The sequence below is a fragment of the Centroberyx gerrardi genome, chromosome 3, assembly GCF_048128805.1.
Source record: "Centroberyx gerrardi isolate f3 chromosome 3, fCenGer3.hap1.cur.20231027, whole genome shotgun sequence".
Taxonomy (NCBI): domain Eukaryota; kingdom Metazoa; phylum Chordata; class Actinopteri; order Beryciformes; family Berycidae; genus Centroberyx; species Centroberyx gerrardi.
In genome coordinates this window covers 23,587,677-23,607,389 of record NC_135999.1, presented here as the reverse complement: position 1 = coordinate 23,607,389, position 19,713 = coordinate 23,587,677, and the positions used below count along the sequence as shown (strand labels likewise).

At 41.6% G+C, this 19,713-nt stretch overlaps 2 protein-coding genes across 12 annotated transcripts in view; one reads left to right on the top strand and one right to left on the bottom strand.

Moving 5' to 3' along the window:
* The window catches only part of LOC139924867 (uncharacterized), a 143,252-nt gene that overhangs the window by 111,195 nt on the left and 12,344 nt on the right, over window positions 1–19,713 (top strand). The window lies entirely within an intron of this gene.
* pecam1b (platelet and endothelial cell adhesion molecule 1b) lies at window positions 1,831–19,615 on the bottom strand. 11 transcript variants are annotated; one of them, XM_078290298.1, is made up of 16 exons: window positions 19,517–19,615; window positions 19,381–19,404; window positions 15,943–16,242; window positions 15,102–15,383; window positions 14,715–14,984; window positions 12,755–13,027; window positions 12,149–12,430; window positions 10,764–11,042; window positions 10,097–10,198; window positions 9,935–9,965; window positions 9,534–9,613; window positions 7,259–7,309; window positions 6,890–6,979; window positions 6,181–6,237; window positions 4,194–4,216; window positions 1,831–2,090 (listed from the first exon to the last, which is right to left on the bottom strand). In XM_078290298.1, exons 1-16 carry the CDS (start codon window positions 19,557–19,559, stop codon window positions 1,986–1,988), a joined length of 2,292 nt encoding a protein of 763 aa, XP_078146424.1. In that variant the 5' UTR covers window positions 19,560–19,615; the 3' UTR covers window positions 1,831–1,985. The 11 variants fall into 11 exon arrangements, 8 of the variants coding, with proteins under 8 accessions (XP_078146424.1, XP_078146429.1, XP_078146433.1 ...); XM_078290303.1 differs by having other exon boundaries at window positions 1,831–2,087; XM_078290307.1 differs by lacking the exons at window positions 9,534–9,613; window positions 9,935–9,965.

The following is a 19,713-nucleotide window of genomic DNA, read 5'->3' as shown; positions in this document are numbered from 1 at the left end:
ACTGAAGCACTTACTAACTTTGATTTCGGACTCCTACATATATAAAGTTTATTTGATATCATGAAAGTGATTTAATCTAACATGACGGTCTCGGAAGCTACTGCATGCTGGATTGTAAAGTGAACTGAAATGTTTTTAGGGTTCTGCCACAAGATGGATCCACACACCAGCAAGAAACACTCAAGACAACAGGAAAGTATGGAGCAAATGAATTATTGGCTGTATATTCCTGGGGCCATGCTGCTCTCTAGTGGTAGCTACTAGGAAAAACATATTGAAATATATTTGGGATGGGGTACACTCTCATTCAATCCAACGGAATTTTAGTTCAATATTATATACTAAATTAATAAAACATACAAAAGATGCAATGATTGTATTGTTTTACGCAGTTAAAGGATTCAACAACACACCAGAGACTATTTCAAACCCAATGGATTTCTCTCCAACATCTGACACACTGAGCTGGACATGGACAGGATGTGACATCATGGACCAGATATCTCACCAGTGAGCAGGGCAACTGAACTGGGCCGCTCCTGGGTTAACATGTTGTCATCCTTTTTCCATGCGTGACTCGTTGGCAGGATTTGGGGCCGTTCCTGGAGAACGTCGGCTTGTCCTAGAGAGCCTGAGATGGTTATCGACTTACTGGCTTGAAAACGGAAATGTGTGTGTTTGTATTGGAGTTCCATCCTCTTATCTCAAGCAAGCGTTACAGTCATTCTGTCCGTCTAGGAGTTAGCAGCAGATCAAAAGGGAGACGATATAAACAGTTACAGCCTGGTTGAGGTATGACCTACAGACCCAACCTAAGAGCTGAACTAGTCTGGATCACCCTCTGTAGTTACACAGTACTATGAAAGATAAAACTCTGATGAAAGGAAAAAGCCCCCCTTGGATACCATTACTCTTCCATATTAATCTGTGATGTTCAGTACATTCCAGTTAGTTATTTTGTGATGAAGTGTTGTAATTTACCTTTTTTGGTGAACCCACTTTCCCTCAACCTGCCTTGTCTACTTCTACTTCAGTTAGTGATTTCCTACATTTCCCAGAATGCCATTCGACAACCCCGAGAGACCGGGCATGAACATGTTGCATTCAACTGTGGGTTATAAGTGTAGGTGGAGAGAGTAATAGTGATAGTATTGTAAGAGAGAGAGAGTGAGTCTTTTACAGTGGAAAAAAAATTGAGCGCACCTTGCTCAACATGTCTTGTGGCTGTGTTGCATTGTGGTCTATTGAGGCCACTGTTGATGGAGAAATTGGTATCTCGTCCTCTTCTATGATGTTTTTCTCTGTGTGTGATTGTTGAACGTCAGTGTAAAATGATGAGTTTAGAAAGAAGCCCTTGCTCTTTGATTCTGAAGGACTGACACCAAAACCTGAAGTTCACTGTTGATTTTCTGCTATCAAATTCCATTTTAGCTGCAATATCTTGACATGATGTCAATTCATCTACATTTGGCCAGTTAAAAAGAAAAATACACCAGCAAACAACAAAATGGGCCCAGAAATGCCAGGTACATCACCAATCGCTGTTTTTTAAAGACCCCATGACATGGCATCTTTACTTACTCATTTACCATTTCATTTACATAATGCAAGGGAGGGGAGGAGGGGCCAGATTGTTCAAAAATCTGTGATGGTTTTATTGGTTGGAATTTATAATTACGCCTACTGGTGCAGCATAAAGATATGCTGTTTTCCAGGAAGTAAAAGTAATAATTGGAGTTAATTTCATGGGACCTACAAAGATGTTAAAGTGTTTCAGGGTGGATTTTTCCTTTAAATGTTCATGGGAAATTATGACGCTGTTACAGTAAGGGTTTCTGAGTTACCTTTATTAGGATAACACATATTTACAGCTAACATAACCGTCAATGATCTTACTGACTGGGACATAAAACTGTAATTGGTAGAGATCAAAAAGTATGGGTAAGAGATGGGAGTGGGAAGGAAACAGGTAAGAAGAGCAGGCTCTAATCCACCGGCACTGGGAGGTCCTGGTGGTGGTTGACTTCTGGATGGGTGTGATTGATCTCAGGTTGTTCACCGTTGAGCTCAGCATACTCTACTGAACCCTGCTGAGACACAAAGCAGATCCCACCGAAGACTGTCAGAGGCTTCATTTGTGTCCCTAGGTGTAAAACAGTCACAAAAGTCATCTAGATCAGTGGTTCTCAACCTTTTTGGCTTGTGACTCCTTAAACTACTACTACTTGAGACCCCCCATCACAGAGTGGTGAACAGCTCAACCAAAGAATGATTTTCCCTCTTCAGCTCAGATTTTATTACCTAGAGACTAAAACTATTCAGTATTTCACAAGAATTAAAAAATTACAGTAAAAAATCTGAAAAATAGACATGAAAATAAATTATTGTATTGTACATGAAAATAAATTATTGTATTGTACAAATATGTTTTGACCTCCAAAATTATCTTGCGACCCCCCTGGGGGGGTCCCGAACCCCAGGTTGAGAACCACTGATCTAGGTCACAGAGTGCACATTACAAAGCAAAAATGTCAACACCAAACCTGAAATACACACATTTAAACAACACATCAATGCTATTACAAAGGATTAAACAACATCACTGTTGTGGAAATAAACAATTTCAAGACAAACAATAGGGTTAAAAATAAAAACCATAACAAAAATACTTATTTGAGGCATCCTGGTGACCTAGAGTCTGGTAATACATGTACATGCCCAGCAGGCGTTCAAATCAGATTTTATGCTGCATTTTCGTATCTCTCCTCACTTTTACCAGTATAAAAACTAATAAAATACTTTAGGAGGATGGAGTGCCCTCTTTCTCTATTAATACAAACATGTAACTGCAAATTTTCCACTGAACAGCAATGGAATTATTCTGCAGTTTCCTGAGGTGCGGACAAACTGTGAGGGCGCTGACTTTGTATATTACGGAGGCTAATTTCAGACCAAAATGCGTAATCTCTCATCAAGATGATACAGGGATGAAAGAATCGACTGTTTTTAGATCATGATGTCACATCCGTAGCTCATTATTTCAAATTCCTCCGTTTTGCCCCTAACACCATGTAGGGACAAACAGAGGGGAGCAGACTGGGTGATTAAGGGCTGGTGAGGACAGTGTGGAGGTTGAGATGGGCCTGGAGGTAATTTGACTGGGCCGCAGCTCTGATCTGACTGGGTGATAGGGAAGGAAGCCCCAGCCCACAATTCCCTTTGTTCTTGTCTGGAAACTCTGACCGCCGTTTCCCTCTCGCTCCGGATTATCGGCCTACAGAGGGTCAGCGTGCCCGGGACCAGGAGGGTTTGGTTATTCAGTGTGTGCCGACACAGAATATACAAGTGGCACATATATAGATTTAATGTTACTGTTGACTGATCCAGTTCATATGGGAGAAAAAGTGTCTCTCCAGTTGACATGAATGACTTTAATAGAAAATAGAGACAAATTTGGTAAAACTACTTATATTCTTTCTTTATATATAACCTCAAAAAGAGACCTATTCCCCTAAATTTCTCCTTTTTTTTTTTTTTTAAACAATGTTTTTTTTATTTTTTTTATTTTCACATATATATGGACAAAAATAAAATGATAAAACAGAGCTTTAGTTCTCACATCTTACTTATTTAGCAGGTAAAAAAAAATACACATACACACACAAAATAAATGGATAAATAAATAAGAGTAAATAAATATATAAAAGTTAAAGGAAAATCATGCAGCAATGTAAAACACTTTCAAGTTGACTGTACAGTCTCACCTTCAAGAAATTCTAATAAAGGATTCCATATTTTCCTTCGCCTTTCCTCTAGCTATATATGTCAGTCTCTCTAATGCAAGACAAGATGTCATCTCTTTTACTCATATGTGTTAAATTTCTACTTTCATAATTGCCCAGTTCATTGTGTGCATTGTATGCCCTGAAGAAAGTCTACTTGATCGAAAGCTTGGTTCAATAAAGAAACTTGCATGGATCTAAGTGTGCAGAAGTTTTGCTCGTCCACTTTTATATTGTACTTTTAAAATGTTTGTTGTTTTATGCTTAATGTGACTTACGGGAGCAACCCACCAAGCTGAACTCCTTGTGTGTGCAAACTACATGGCCAATAAAACTAATTCTAATACTTGGTTCTATGGGCTGTTTTCTTTCTACAAACAATCCTCCCATATTCATGACTTAATTACTCACATAGTCATGGGGGTCAGCAGCACCTGTAGGGAGAACAACACAGGTTTAGTGTGTGTGTGTGTGTGTGTGTGTGTGTGTGTGTGTGTGTGTGTGTGTGTGTGTGTGTGTGTGTGTGTCCTGTTCGCTCATTTGCAGTGTTGGGGAAAGCTACTTCTGAAACTAACTAGTTACTTTACTTCGTTACTTGCACCTAATTAATAACTAATTACTTTAGTGAGTTAGTCTTTATTAGAAGTAACTTGTTAGAGTAGCCTACTTTGACATTACCCACTTAAAATCATGCCTGCTGATGTCATCACTATTATTGTATAGAAATCATCACTAAGTAACAATCTACTGTTATCTAAAGAAAACATCAAGGTAGCTTTCATTTTTTTCAATAATGTTCTTGCCCTTTTCTTCCATCAGTTCAAAGTAATGCGAATATTTCCAAGCTCTGCAGTTTATTGTTGTGTTCATTCTGAAAGCGAGTCGTAACCTACAAGCCTCCACCGCGCACCGCCAGCCTGTACAGTCTGCTTTTAATAACATCATGGAGCGCAATACTTTCATGTTTTTTTCCCACGGCGCAGCCGAGGGCTTCAGGAGCCAGATTCAGGTCAGGCAGTCAGTCATATAGACCTATCTGTCGCTTCGTGAGATGTTGCACTTCATCAGATGGCCTCTAGAGGGCGTCTTTGACTATAAAATGCAGTGTTTCCCATACAGAGGCACAAAGTCAAAGGTTGATCAGTGTATAGAAATTGATCTAAATCGATCTCTGACGCGACAGATGTGTGCATCACATCATGTCTGTCATGTGGAGAAGCACAGACAGCAGACCAGCAGCACTGAACTCAATCCAATAGTCTCCGGTTTGAAAACAAAAGTGAAACAATATTCCACAATCTGCTTCAAACTCCCCTGGTATTTGTAGACAGTAAAACATCTTCTGCTGCCCTACAAACTCTGCCGGTAGGTAACGTTATTATCTTGTGGTATTTAAATAACGTTTTATTACATTTATCTGAAAGTGTAAAGCACTTGATGTGATTGCGAGTTGGACCGGTTTCCGGTTTAACCGGTTTTATACGGTATATAAGCTTACACCAGTTACATTTTCTACACATGGGTTGTACCGGCATTTGTCATTATGAAATGGTCTGGGACCTTGAAAAGTAGCCAATGTCTACTTCAGCTAACTGCGCGAACGCTAATTATTTTAACTTGTATTGCATTAATGAGATAACATGATAAAGACAATGTTTGTTACAAATGGAGATAATGCTGGCTTGTACCCTTTCACAAACAAATCACTACTACTTTTGTTGCTAAGCAACGCAGGACACATACTACATTTGTTTATATGGTTCAGCTGTTAAAGATGGCAGCGACTCTAGAAGAAGTTCAGTGTGGTTTAGTGTGTGTGTGTGTGTGTGTGTGTGTCCTGTTCGCTCATTTGTCTACCTCCTAGCACTATTCAACAGTGCGCTGGCTGGCTGGACGCCTGAGAGTTATTCATTAGTCATTTGACAGTTATGATGATGTGTCTGACCTTGCTGACTCACTTGTTCCTCCACTGCACAGACCTTTGTTTCACCCCAGAAAGCATACGTTGCCAATAGGTGCTGTCCCTGCCGTCTGAATCAATATTTAGAACTTCCCAACAGTCTGGAGGATAGAAAAGCTTATATTTCTCAACAACCATGGATTCTTTGTTGCCGTTGAATAGGGAACAGCACGTCTCAGATGGACTACTTGATAGACACATCCAGCGTCTGGCTCGACTTCTAATAACAGGAAGTTCCTGCTAGCTGTAACAGGATATGGTCACCTTCTGTAGCTGGCCTGAGTATTCTGGTTATACAAAACTGTCCTTTCATCAAGTTCTCGCCTTGGAAAATGATATTCAGTATGATCCAGAAGTGTCATTAATATCTACAAGCTGCAATAAAGTGATAGTAAGAGTGGGTGAGTGTAGTGTGTGTTGAAAAGACGTTGAACGCACCATGCGGAGAGTTTTGGAGCTCGCTGTACACGGTGTCTGTGCCTTTTTTCAGTGGAACTGTAAAATACAAAAGCAAAATTGTTAGGCTTGAACATCAAAAGACAAAGATTGCACTGCAACGATAGACGCTGTTTATTTGTTTGATTTGTCATTAGCAGAAATTTCAAGTTAAGCGGTCGATTGTCACATGAGCGTAACTGCCATCCCCAGCCCGCAGGGAGCCGGAGCAGAAGACCAGAACGAAGAAGGGGCTGGTATTGGAAACCAGCCTGGCAATTAGCTCAACCCTTCCTGTTTATAAGTTCTGCGATGTTTCTGGAAGCCCTATCGCTACGGTTACAGCAACCTGGAGACGTCTTAATTATGGGCAATTAGGCCCCTCCCAGGAAGTGTTGCTCTGTCTTATCAACAATAAAGGAATGTCGGCAAAGCAAAGCAAAATGGTTTTGGCAGTGAGATGTGGAAGTGGAAGGGGAGAATGTGCAGGACAGTAAAAAATAGGGGGACAAAAGGTTATGAACGGAGATAAGAGGGTGAGAAAAAGACAGGCAGAAAGAAACTAGACTTGGAGATTGACTTTTTTTTTTAGAGAAGATCACATTGTTTCAGGTGTCAGCCAACATGGTGTGTGTGTGTGTGTGTGTGTGTGTGTGTGTGTGTGTGTGTGTGTGTGTGTGTGTGTGTGTGTGTGTGTGTGTAAAACAGTCACCTCTGGCAGGGTCTGCTGGCTGTGGATGCACCACCTCAGTATACTCCACATCAGGCTCGTTGGACGCCACGCTGCTCTCTTCGTCGCTGGCTGCATCAAATACATGAACAATATTCTCCGTAACACACACTAAATCACCTGCATGGCTTCGTTTTCTTTTAATTAAGTCCAGTGCTTTCTTGTTGCTACTTTCTTTATCTTGGATTTTTCTGGATTTCTACGAATGCTACCAATGCTTTATGAACTGATAATACTTGAAGAAGAATCAGTTAAGCCCTCTGTGGTGCATTCATGGGACTGTCAGACACTTTGGATAAAAGCATCCACCAAATGGCAACATATTATGTGAAGCCCTCTGCCAAAACTCACCTGCATTAGGCGGTCGCTCGCTCCACACACTGGCTGATCTGTCCACCCTCACTGTGAGACACACACAGACAGACATTAAGACACACCTGATAAGGCAGATCACAGCAACTGTAAGAGCAACCCAGATGTTAATGTAGTCTTAAAGAATGAGGATACAAACATACCTTAATGGGCAAGACAAACTGTAAAATCAAGTAATTATAAATTATAGAGCCATAAGTATCAATATCACCTGGCATCTATAATGCTTATAATTCTTAGTTCTTGTTATTTCATATGATTGATAAGGCTGATGTAAAGATTACATACTAAAAGCAAAGCATAATAATGGATAAATTCATATTCAAGAGAGTAATGTTAACAGTCTAAATAGAGAATCTCCCTTGTTGCTAGATTTAGACAGTTTTTTGTAGAAGAACTGTACATCATGACCAATAATGGAGGCTGCATTGCTCTCAAAACAAAAACAGTAACAAAGGAGTAGATTTCAAATGTTCATGTGGCATGCCTCTGAATCTCCTGCTGCCTTATGCACAATAGGCCACTGTTAATTCAACAACAGCTGCACAATAAGTGCTGGCAAAAACAACTTCCCATTCGTTAATGTGATCTCAGATTCAGCTCAACCACGGCTGGAGTGATTAATTTCCTCCACCTGCTGCATGCATTCAAACTCGCCCGGCCTGAAACAAAATACGCCCCACCCGACTCCACCAGAACCAGTTCAATCAACATCCACCCCCCCTCCTTTCTCCAACATGCTTCGTGCCAACATAGGAAGTTTCTTGCCGACTCTATTGTTTCAAATTTTCAAGGAAGTCTCTCTTGTGCATTCCTTTTTAGGAAATGAGTCTCAACTTCATGCTTTGTTGGTAATCCTGTCTTGAACATGTGCTTATGATAGCAACAGCATCGTGTAACATTAATACATAAATAGTAGTAAATATGTGGTTGGATTTTGCATAATATTGCATATATACTGTTATATTACATCTAAATTCGAGGCAATATACTAATGTAAACCTACTGCAGCCTGAGCAAAATGATGGTACTGACACATTGCTAAATAAAACCAACTTCTTTATTCTACAAGTGCTTCTTCCAATCAGTCAAGGGATCAACCAAAAATATATACATACATTTCTACTGATGGTGATAAAATGTATATACAAATCAGTCTGTCATCAAGGGCATATAAACATGCACATCAGACAAATAGAGCAGGTGCAACAATAAAGGACATGCAATCAGACGGACATGCCGAATGAAGAAACAAAGGACAAAGACAGTAATGTTAATTATTAAAAAATCAAAATTTAGATTGCAGGAGGAGGGGAGAGGGAGCAACGGGTCCTGGTTCATATCTTGTTGCAACAAGCCCCTCCTGATGCTGCCCGAAACTCATCAGTGAAGAAAATATCCAAATCCTAAGACACTTCGGTCATCCTTTTCTGTGTTAAAACAGAATCATTGCCTCTTGTGTCTCTGTTCCAATTTGAGTTTGCTCTTTGCTTTGCTCTACTCCATTTTTGCTTTGAGAGTCTTTTCCTCAAAACTTTCTTTTCTTTTTTTATATTTCAAGTCCCTCCCATTGCAGGGCTTCTCTACACTGTGGCTGGGATACTGTAGCTGCTCCTGTTGCTGATGTCAGCAGGAAGTGATGCCACACTATCTCGCGTCCCATTGGTCACTCTCCCCTCCGTGCCATCATAGCGCGGCGCTGCGTCTGGAAGAAGATGATAATGGGCGCTCTAAGCAGTCGTTTGCAACACGTGACAAACAATCAGTGCCATGTGCTACGACTGAACTGAAGTGGCTTCTTCCTGCACAAACACGCTACCTTGTACCTAACAATGTTTACTTCAAACCTACAGCAGCTGCAGTCTAGCAACATCCTATTTTTCCTTCCTCTGCTGTACATATTTAGGAACACATACATGCAAACATGTCCGAAACACACACAGATATTACTCTCAAACACACAAACACGTCCTTGCACTTGCACGTCAACTTGCACACATACAAAATCTATAGAACTTTAAAGCAGCATGGACATTTACACATATAAAGGTAGCTAAAGTCACTACAACATGACCCCTGCATGCATATTAGAACATGTATCATGGGAGTGAGTATGGGTTGCTATGGCTACAACAAAAAACATGCTATGACTTTTGAGGCGACGGAAGTATTGATCCCCAATGACTAATGGCTGTTAAAGTATGACTTATGACAACAGTCAGTGGTACACAGGAGAGTAGTAAAACCAAGCTACCTGTGGCTGCTTTATAAACCTCTGTGTCGTGGGTTAGATTCACTGTTAAAGAGTCATCTGATTTAGGGCTCGAAGGCTTTCTGAGAAATGGTGAAAATAAAGTCAACTAGAAATCTTCAAAACAGACAGTATAGCTTACTACAAAATAAAAGTCTGCTGGATGTTTTTTTTACTCCTCTGCCAAACAGAGGTAGATCAAAAAGCTCTAAAGCATAAAAACTGTAAACTGACATAAACTAATTATCCACTTAAAGCCTATAAATATATTACCAAAACAGAAACACAACACTATTATAGACCCTTAATTCTCCTAGCCAGCTAATAAAAACTAGATAAACTGTCACAAATGTATCCACAATATCTGTCATATTCAGAAGGAGCAAGTAGTCAAGCCAACTCACACTGACAATTCAGCAGCCGCTTCTCTTTTACCTACGATAAGAGAAGAAGAGGTGAGAAGAGGAGAGGAAAGGGAGGAGGACGAGGAGGAGGAGGAGGGTTGGTTTTCATACATAGTTAGACATGAGAGGCCTGTGTTGCTGGAGGACTGTAGGTCTCTCTACCTCTCTTGGCCCTGAAGCACAGCACAAACAGCAGCACCAGCACCGTCACCAACAGCAGACAGGACGCCACGATCAGCCCTTTCTTCCACAGCGCCATACGCACTGCAGAGGGAGGGAGAGAGAGAGAGAGAGAGAGACGGATGGAGAAAGTGAGACATAGAAAATAGGGCGAGGGAGGGTGTGAGAAAACGACAGAAACAACAAACGAGGGGAAAAGCAGGAGAATAAACAAAATTTGGTTTGGTTCAAGACAGAGAAAGGAAGAGGGGCGGCGTGAGATAGAAACATCCACCTTCGGACACTCTTACACTGTTAGCTATCATCAAACTGTTGTAATCTACTTTTTTCCCCCAGCATGCATTTCAACAACCCCCAGAGAATGTGCCTAAACATGTTCCATTCAGATGTGGGTATTATGTGCAGGTGGAGAGAGCGATAGTTAGAGGAAGAGAGTATAGAGTATTTCTTCTTCATTCTCTGATCGTGTTAACTTCTTGTAAATGAAATAATGCTGAAGTTCAACACTTTATCAATTTGCTGGGGACCCCGTGGAACCCCCTCAAGGACCCCTGATGGTCCCCGGACCCCACGTTGAGAGCCACTGCACTACGCCACCCTGCTGCATTAAAAATACGCTGGGACAGAGTGTGAATCCGCATGATCTCACCCTCTATGGTGACCGACTGGCTGCGGACGACGTTGTTGGCGGGGTTGATGGCCTCGCAGTAGTAGGTGCCGCTGTGCTTGCTGCCCACCCCGGTGACGTTGTAGTGCTTGGTGACCTCGTTGGACGTGGTGGTGAACAGCGGCTGGACACTGTCGCTGCGGTACCACTTAAAGCTGACCGGCGGCGTGCCTTTGATGCCACATATCAGGAGGAGATCGACTCCCTCGGCGATGTCCGCCAAGTCGGGGACGACGGTGAGTGTCGCCCCCGACAGAGGAACTGAGAGAAAAAGACGGCCAAAGAGAGATGAGATGAGAACTTCTATGACATTAGGGATGAGCAGGGCCAACACCGCCTCCATATAACACTAGGGATGGGACGATATGCTTATCTCACAATACGATTCGATACACAATATATGGTTCACAATTCGATACGGAACGATGTCATAAATAAAAGTTCAGTAACAACAAAGTATGACTGTGCAGAACTGTGTTGATTTCTGAGCCACAGATTTTTCTAGCAATGGCATTGGCTTGCTAGAATGTAATCAAGAATTTAAAAATATCATTACAAAATGCAAATAATATAATTTGGATGGAGAGCTTGCGAAATTGTGATGGGCAAGCCGTCTCATTTGTGATTACTACAGCAGAATAAAATGGAGCTAATATCACAATTCATTTTTCTGCCCAACAATACGTATTGTCACATTTTTGTATTGCGATATATTGAATTTTGATATGTTGTCCCATCCCTATTTAACAGATTCTTTATTGTGAAATTGAAAACATAACTATTTTCATTTTTACTTTTTTTTCTATTGTTTCTTATATTTTCTTTCACCTTGTACAGGTATCTGTGTTGGTATGTAAGTGAAATATGCTGTTTCCTTTTTTTTTATTTGTTTGAAAAACCAATAAAAGTAAAAAAAGAAAAGAAAACATAACTATTTGGTCTGAGGACCCTCTTTAGTTTTATGACATTTTCAGAGTTACATTAAAAGTGTTACATGCAAGCTTATTGGGGAAAAAATACTTTACTTTTTTGTATTGTTTAACTTCTGAATAATAAATAAATTCTCTCCTGTTAAACACAGCAAACTTTCCAGTGTTAATAAGTGTTGATTTTTCAGTGATAATTATTTGAATTGACAAGTGTTGATTGGAAAGTTGTTTGTCCACCCATACATCTGATGTGGCTCTGAAAGTGTTTAACTCTAATAGAGCCGGTGTGTCATAGAAACACCGGCAAGATTTATTATAACACTCTAAATGAACACAGATGCTGTGAACCTTGTTGTTATAGTTCTATCAGTGAAAACATATCAAAAACATACCAATTGTGTAATAAATACAGATAAACACACAGTCTTGAAAATTCACCTATAACAGTGGCGTTGAGTCTTTTACTCAGCAGGCCCTCCTTACGCCGATTATTCTGCGCTTCACACATGAACTTGGTTATTTCCTCAGGCTTCTGGATGATGATGGAGAAGAGGGCCTGTTGATAGGGCAGCTTGACGGTGGTCGTGTTCAGGTTCTCATATATCTTCATCAGGGTGTAGTTGATCGGCAGGCTGCCTCTGTCTGCCTGACAGAGGATCTGGAAGGGCTTTCCCAGGATCACTTTGCCCAACACCGAGATTTTTGGCTGGGAGACTGAAACTGAAGGGGAGAGAAAGAGAGTGAAACTGTGGGATACATTTTGGTGTTAAACTACACAGCAAATTGGAACCAAAAACATTTCTCTCGAAACCACATGGAAGCAGTTGCATTCAGTCGCACAAATTGTGAAAAAGCAGATGAAAAAGAACTGGTTCGAAGGGAGAAATGCTTTGAGTTCCCATTGACCTCCAGTGGACAAATCCTATGAAGCAAATACTTTAAATAAGTCCACTCTTTATGTGTCTGCATCCATCTCATGTTTTTTTTTTTTAAAGCATGCAGCATTCTAGCTGCAATACTCAAAATGGTATCAAGCAGGCTTACCTTTTGGACGAACGGTTAGGACTTTACTGCGCTTCACGATGCCCTTGGCCTGAGCTGTACAGGTATAGTTGAAATCATACAGCAGGGCTCTGCCAGAGAAAACTCCAGCCTCACTGCTGATCAGTCGGCTCTCCGGCGGATCAATAGCGTAAGTCACTTCTCCCCTGCGGAGTATCTCGGAGGCAAAGTTTTCACTTCTGCAAGTGAGCTTCATGTCATCCCCTTGAAAGACCTCAGCAGGAGACACAGTGAGTGTGGGCACTGAAAACAGCTCTGTGGATGGGATAAAAACAAGTTAACCACTAGAATCAGCTGCACTGTAAACTATACATCACTTAATAATATATACAATATATTGCTATACCTTCTATTTAAATATATGTGTAATATCTTCAATCATCAATACTTGTAAGGTTAAAAAGTGACATTAATTCCAGACTATCAGTGGTAGAAACACAGGTTGATTTGTACAGTGTTGATTAGGGTTGGGTTCTGTTAGCCGGTTACATTTTGGAACTGGTTCCAAGTTGGTAAAATACCCGGATTTATTAAGCTCAGAGTCTAATGAATCTCTTATCGATTCTTTTTTTCTCCTCTCTCTATTAAAATTGCCATCTGCAACTGATGACAAGTCGAAAGTGTGGGCACAGTTCAACAAAATCAATGAACAAACAGCGAAATACAATATTTGCGGCAAGAGCCTCGCGATAAAGGGAGGGGGGGACTACAAGGCCCATGCTTAAACATCTTATTACCCCACACCGGGAACACAGTTATTTTGTAATTAATAAAATAAAAGCACACATTCAGAGCTTCTATGTTCAACTTTGCTACTAAACGATAAATAGACATAGGCCTACTAACAACATACTGATCACTAATATGACGGTGGTTGTTGGCGGGGGTTAATTTCAATATAGGATGAATTGTCCTTAGCTACAGTGACAGCAGTGTCCAGTAGAATCCAATATAACCAGGGGCAACATGCCAGTCTTTGCACTGCATTCATGTTAACTCTCTTAGTGTTAGGCCGTTTTACACATCTCCGATTACAAAGTGTTACTGCTTACAAATACCGTTAGAAACACATGGGATGGGAGTGGCGCAGATTGTAGAATTTTAAGTTTGACTTTTGTTTTTGTGACTGACTTTGATAGCCCATCTAGTGGCGAAAGGCTTTATAACCGGTATAACCAGGGTTGAGGAGGGAAGCACCACCTGTGTAAAAATGGCACCACCGTGACAACTCTAGGTGACACATTAATAATGATAATTATAATATAATGATAGTGTAATATAAAAGGAGAATGTAAAATATAATATATATTTTGGGATGGTCAGTGTGTAGCCTACTTTGGGACGGTTAAAAATAGGTTTCTGGGACGGTTTCGGGACGGTGGTGAAAGATGTTAGTTTCGAGCCTACAAGGCTTCGATAAGGGATTCGAAAGGATTTGGATTCGATAAGCAGATTCGATACTGGATTCAGATTTGATAAGCAGATTCGAACCCCAACCCTAGTGTTGATAGATAAGCAAGTTGTACACAGCAAAAAATGGTATCTTAACAAGTCATTTAGTCTCATATTCAGCCTTCAAATCTTATTTTTCTTAAACCAATAGAAAATTCTGCCAATGAGGTGAGATAACTATCTTAACTGTCTTGAAACGAGTCAGTAAGGCAAATCACTTGACACTTGATTCTACAACATTATGAAACAATTGCTTTATTGCTTTGCATGTGAAGTGAAATTATCTAACACCATTGGCAGATTTATTCACTTTGTTTGAAAGAAAAAAATACGATTTTAGGACTTGATGGACTGAATGACTTGTTAAGATGGAGATTTTTTTTGGAGTGTAGTGCACGCACACACACACACACACACACACACACACACACACACACACACACACACTCACACTCACACATAAGGATCACCCTTTCTCCAATCCACTCACCAGTCACTGAAACAGCTTTTGTGGCGACTTTCACTACATTTCCCATTTCCAATCTGCACTCAAACTCCCCAGAATCCTTAGCCAGTGCGACCATGCTGTGGTTGACTTTGGTGGTTCCGATACTGAGCAGCTGGGTCCCCTGGCTCAGGTAGAGGCTGATGCTTTGAGAGGTGCGCTGGAAGTTTCTGACGGTGCAGGAGAGACCGAGTTGGTCCCCTTCATAGACGTTCTGTTGCGGGATAATCTCAAGAACCGGTGTGATGAAAAGCTCTAAGGAGACAAAATGATGTGAAGGAGAACTGGGATGATGAAAATAAAGCCCTGACTCTGGTCTGGTGTGTTGAATGTTACAGAAATTTCAAATGCTACTCTGTTGGAATGACTTACCTTTGACTGAGACAGACATGCTGTTGCTCTCCTTGGACTTGATGGAGTCTGGTGTTATTAAGACAGTGTAGTCGCAGTGGATTTTGCGGATGCCAGCGCCGCTGAAACGAAGCTTGGCCTCCGCCTGGTCGGAGTTGACCCGCTCTTCCAGGAGCTCCTTGGAGTCCGCGTAGAAGTAGAAGATGATGGAGCCCGTCTCTTCGGGAGCGGTGCATGTGGCCGTCACCTCCTCTCCCTCACTGAACTCACCCTTGTTGAGGTGGAGCACTGGTGCGGCCAGGCCTGGAAACACATAATGTGAGGAATATGGTCGGTTTTATTCCAAAATGCTATAGATCTGTTTAAGAGAAAAACCGTTCAATGTTAATTTTTTTTACTGATCATCTAAAATCATATTATCTTTAATTAATCAACCAAACACATCATTCCCATCACTTAAATTTTAAGTTAAATTGATTTCTTGATGCTGCATACCCTTAGGATTTGCAATCAAGTCTCTATCTCCATTAGTTTCATAATTAGGCTATGGCTAAAAACCAATAATCATCTAATGGCAAAATTCCCAGATCCGAATCACCGAATTGAATCAATTGTTCCTTGGCCCAAGGACTATCTGTCCAACAAATTTCATGAAAATGAGTTGATAGCCTACATTTTTGAGATATGCTGCAGACAGACAAACAAACTACTGTCAAATTTTGAAAAAAGGTCAGTATCTCTTCTTGGAATAAAACTCATATGTTGTGACATCTTAACTCAGCCTTCTGCCTCTCAGATATAAACACATTCATTTTCCCTCTGGGGCTTGAACCCCTAATAACATCCAGAGAAACAAACCAACCTGTTACTGTGAGTTTCTTAGCACCGCTCTGCATCTTTTTGCCCTCAATGTCAATGTTGCACCTGTATTTGCCCGTGTTGGAGACTCTGGCCTCGGGCAGCGGGTAGAGCAGATCCTCCGAGCTGCTGGTGGTCTTGGTGTAGACCATGGTGCTGTCCTTGTATATGGTGTAAGTACGGCTCAAGGCTTCTTGGCCTGAGCTGCTGACGACGGCGGCTTGACATCTCACCGTCACATTGGTGTCCCGGCTCACATCAGTGCTGGGCTCGATGGCCAGGGTGATGTCTCTTATCGTGAACGCTGGGGAGGAGTTCAAAAGAAACAGAAATTACAGCTTATTCTAAACTTATTTTGTCCAGGATATGAACTGATGTGTGCTTTCTCATCAGTCGTAAAGGTATCCATGTTAATCCAAATGTAAGCTGGGGCTACCACACTGATAAAAGGTGGTAAATTGACTTTGCAACTGCTTAACACTCTGCAGGTCCCACCGGTGGGAACATCATTACAAATTAATGTTTCCTGGCCAAGCTTTGTTCAAACCCACTGAACCTAGTTCTAGTCAAGATCCCAAGGTTTCCAAAGATGCCAAATATGTCATGCTGAATTACAGGGAAATGGGTATAAAATGATGCACAAGATATATACATTTTTTTCTATTTGATGTAATGGTGCTGCTTTAAGAAAACGGTGTCTTGGGTTTGAATATTTCACTGAGTATAAGCAACTATAGCTTCAGTGAAGTGTTGGACTGAGCAGATACAGAAAATTCTGTGACACTGTCATACAGTATGGAAAAAAATCACTTCCCATTCTCATTCAATCAACACTCTTGAATAGTCGTTTGGCTGGTACACTTCAAACGGCTGCCGTGGAAAATTTTTATTACCGTTACCATGAAAAATGAGAATTCTTTTGCCGGGTGAGACTCAGGAAGCTGATGTGTTACCGTGGAACCGGAGTCATTTGGCAACAAACCGGTGACAGCATTCCAGCATAGTGAGTCTCATACAAGAAACACAATGCTCATTTCCATGACTGTAAAATACAATGGTAGTTATCTGAGGTTTATGAAAAAGGATTACCATAGTACACCAGGAAGTGCTGCTTCTATCCATTCAATTTGATTCCTGTCGCTGTCATTTATCAAAACACAGCGTCTGATGTAACTAGCCCTGGTGCTACTTTGGGAGAGCACCTGTGTAGAAAGCTAGTTTGGATATTAGAGGAAAGAGCAGTGGGTGAGAGCAGGTGTGTCATTTTTGGGGATCAACAGTAAGATGTGGCATCCCAGAAGCGTTCCCGTCCATACCCATACTGACCAAAACTATACTCATCTGCACTATCTTCTATCCACATTTAGGCTTATACTTAGTTCTCTATATTGTACACAATATTTTCTAGCCTCACTATTGGTCTCGACAACAACAGGCTAATGGGACGGCTGATCCTACAGAAGCGCATCAACAATCACAGGCCAAAGGAACGGCTGACCACACTGGCCTGTTAATGTAGCGGCTACAGAGATTTTCCTTGGTGACACAATATGGAGTCTTAGTTCTTTCATTTCTCGCCTCGGCAGATACATAAGCTGGAACCATCCCACAAATCACTCACTTTCACTCAGATTTTCTCACTAAACCATTTCAAATTCACGATTCTCTTTCAGGCCGCTTTTCAATTCTCAGCCTAGATTGTTTCTGGACCAATCACAGCAGCCAAGAGTTGCCACATGTGAACGCCCAAGAGCTTTCATAATCACCTGAACACAGGCCAATTGAGTCCAGCCCACAACCTGGAGTCCAGTCAGAGTGCTACATGCCTGTCTGTTCAAACTCTCTTTAGGTGAAACCATGCCCAAACCCATTAATCACTAAGTTCAAATGGTCACGTGGTTCACAAGCAAAGACAAGTGAAAACAAATTGATTCACGGGAGCCTGATCCAGACTAGGAGATGGTTGTTCATGTACACCAATCTAAAATCAACTCAATCATCCAAAGGAACAACATCTTGACTGTTAGGGCAAACTTTTCCTTTAAGCAAAAGGCCTGATCCTCATTCAGTCTTTTTCCAGCAACACAAAACCAGAGACTAAAGCACTTTTAAAAGCGACAAGATAATGTTGTTGTTTAGATGCCTTTCACGTAATATGGCTACAGAGAGAAAGCATCTGCGCGTCTATACCAAGCTGCCACACCAGATCGTCCATATGGTGCAGTATTGGAGACAACAGGCCGGCGTGACTCAGAAGCTCATTCTGGGGGGCTCTCTGGGGGGGCGAGGCCCAGTAAACAAACACCCAGAAAAAAAAGGAAGGAAAAGCACTTTGTTAAACAAACAGGCCTCTCTGGAGACCTATCACCAATTCGGAGACTGCTGAATCTGGCACACACCCAGCGTCATTCAACAGGAGCTGGCATGGCTGATGATGAGAGGAATCAGGCGTGTAGAGCTCTGAATGTGTGAGTCATGCCAGTTACATACTGAGCATTGGGTGAATCCATATAACATTGCTGGGACCAAAGAAATGAGAGATACAGCAGACATTTGATGGTGGACAAGCTTTTTTTTTTTTGCAAAAATGATTAAATATCATCCTTGTTGATTTGGGGGAAAAAGAGTTACATTGAATAACCACTCTCTATTGCCCAAAAAACATTTCTTTTCCAACTCTTCCTTTGTTAGCGATAAGCAAAATCTCCTAAAACACCCAGTTTGATGGAAAAAACAACTGCAAAGATCATAAAAACAATGTGGAAAACACAACAAACACAACCATAAAACCATTCAAAAAGTGCATCCCTCAAAATAGGGGTCTAACTTCCAGTGCAGACCTGCTAATTTGGGCCCAGGCTCAGATAAGCCTCCATCTCCACTACAACTGGCCCGACTGACTCATTCCTTTCCATCACCAACCAGCTCCGGAGGACAGGGAGGCGTGTGACACTGCTAACAGAGAAGTTCCCAAAACTTCCCAACATAGCTTTTCCACAGCACCAGGCTCCAATGAGCGAAAAACACTGAAGAAGCGGGACTGTTTTCCATTGAGTGAGACTGTGTTTGCCTTGACTATTTCCATATAAGTTTGTATTAGTGGCTGACAGCTGTGATCGGTGATTGACAAGTCTTGAATGTGTTCAACTCAACAATATCACAAGTGAAGAGAGCAATGTAGCTATTCAATTCTCGTTTTTTAATTTTGGCAATATGGAAAGTAAAGCAATAGTACACCTATTATTAAACCCCACCATTGAAAGAGGCATCCTGCTTATTCTCCTGGGTCCCTCAATGACAATTATGTACTGTGTTACTCAGAAAGTTGCCAATATGTCTCTGAACAAAGACAAATCCCAGTAGATTTATTGTACAGGGTGGTCAAAATTATTTTGAAAGTTGCTCATAACTCCCATTCTGAAAAAGGACACATCGTACTTACATGGCTGAGCATCCACCATTCTCCCTGGATGGAAGAAAAATAGGAAAGTAAAACATCAGGTTAGAGACAAGTCCATCAAACCCCCAAAAGTCCACAGTGTTCCTAAGGTAGAGGATAAGTGAGCGGGAAGCCTTACAGCTGCAGAGGAGAGTGGAGGTGAGCAGTAGGAGGGGGCCCATCCTGGGTGAGGGCTTCTGGGACTCCCTGCGCCGCTGGCTGCCTGGAGGTAACTGACTTGTGACTCGGCCCGCCGACGGGTGGGGGGGGGACAGCTCTGGTGGGCGGGGGTGGAGGCGAAAGTGGCGCTCTACCTCGGCCGCCCAGTGGTCAGCG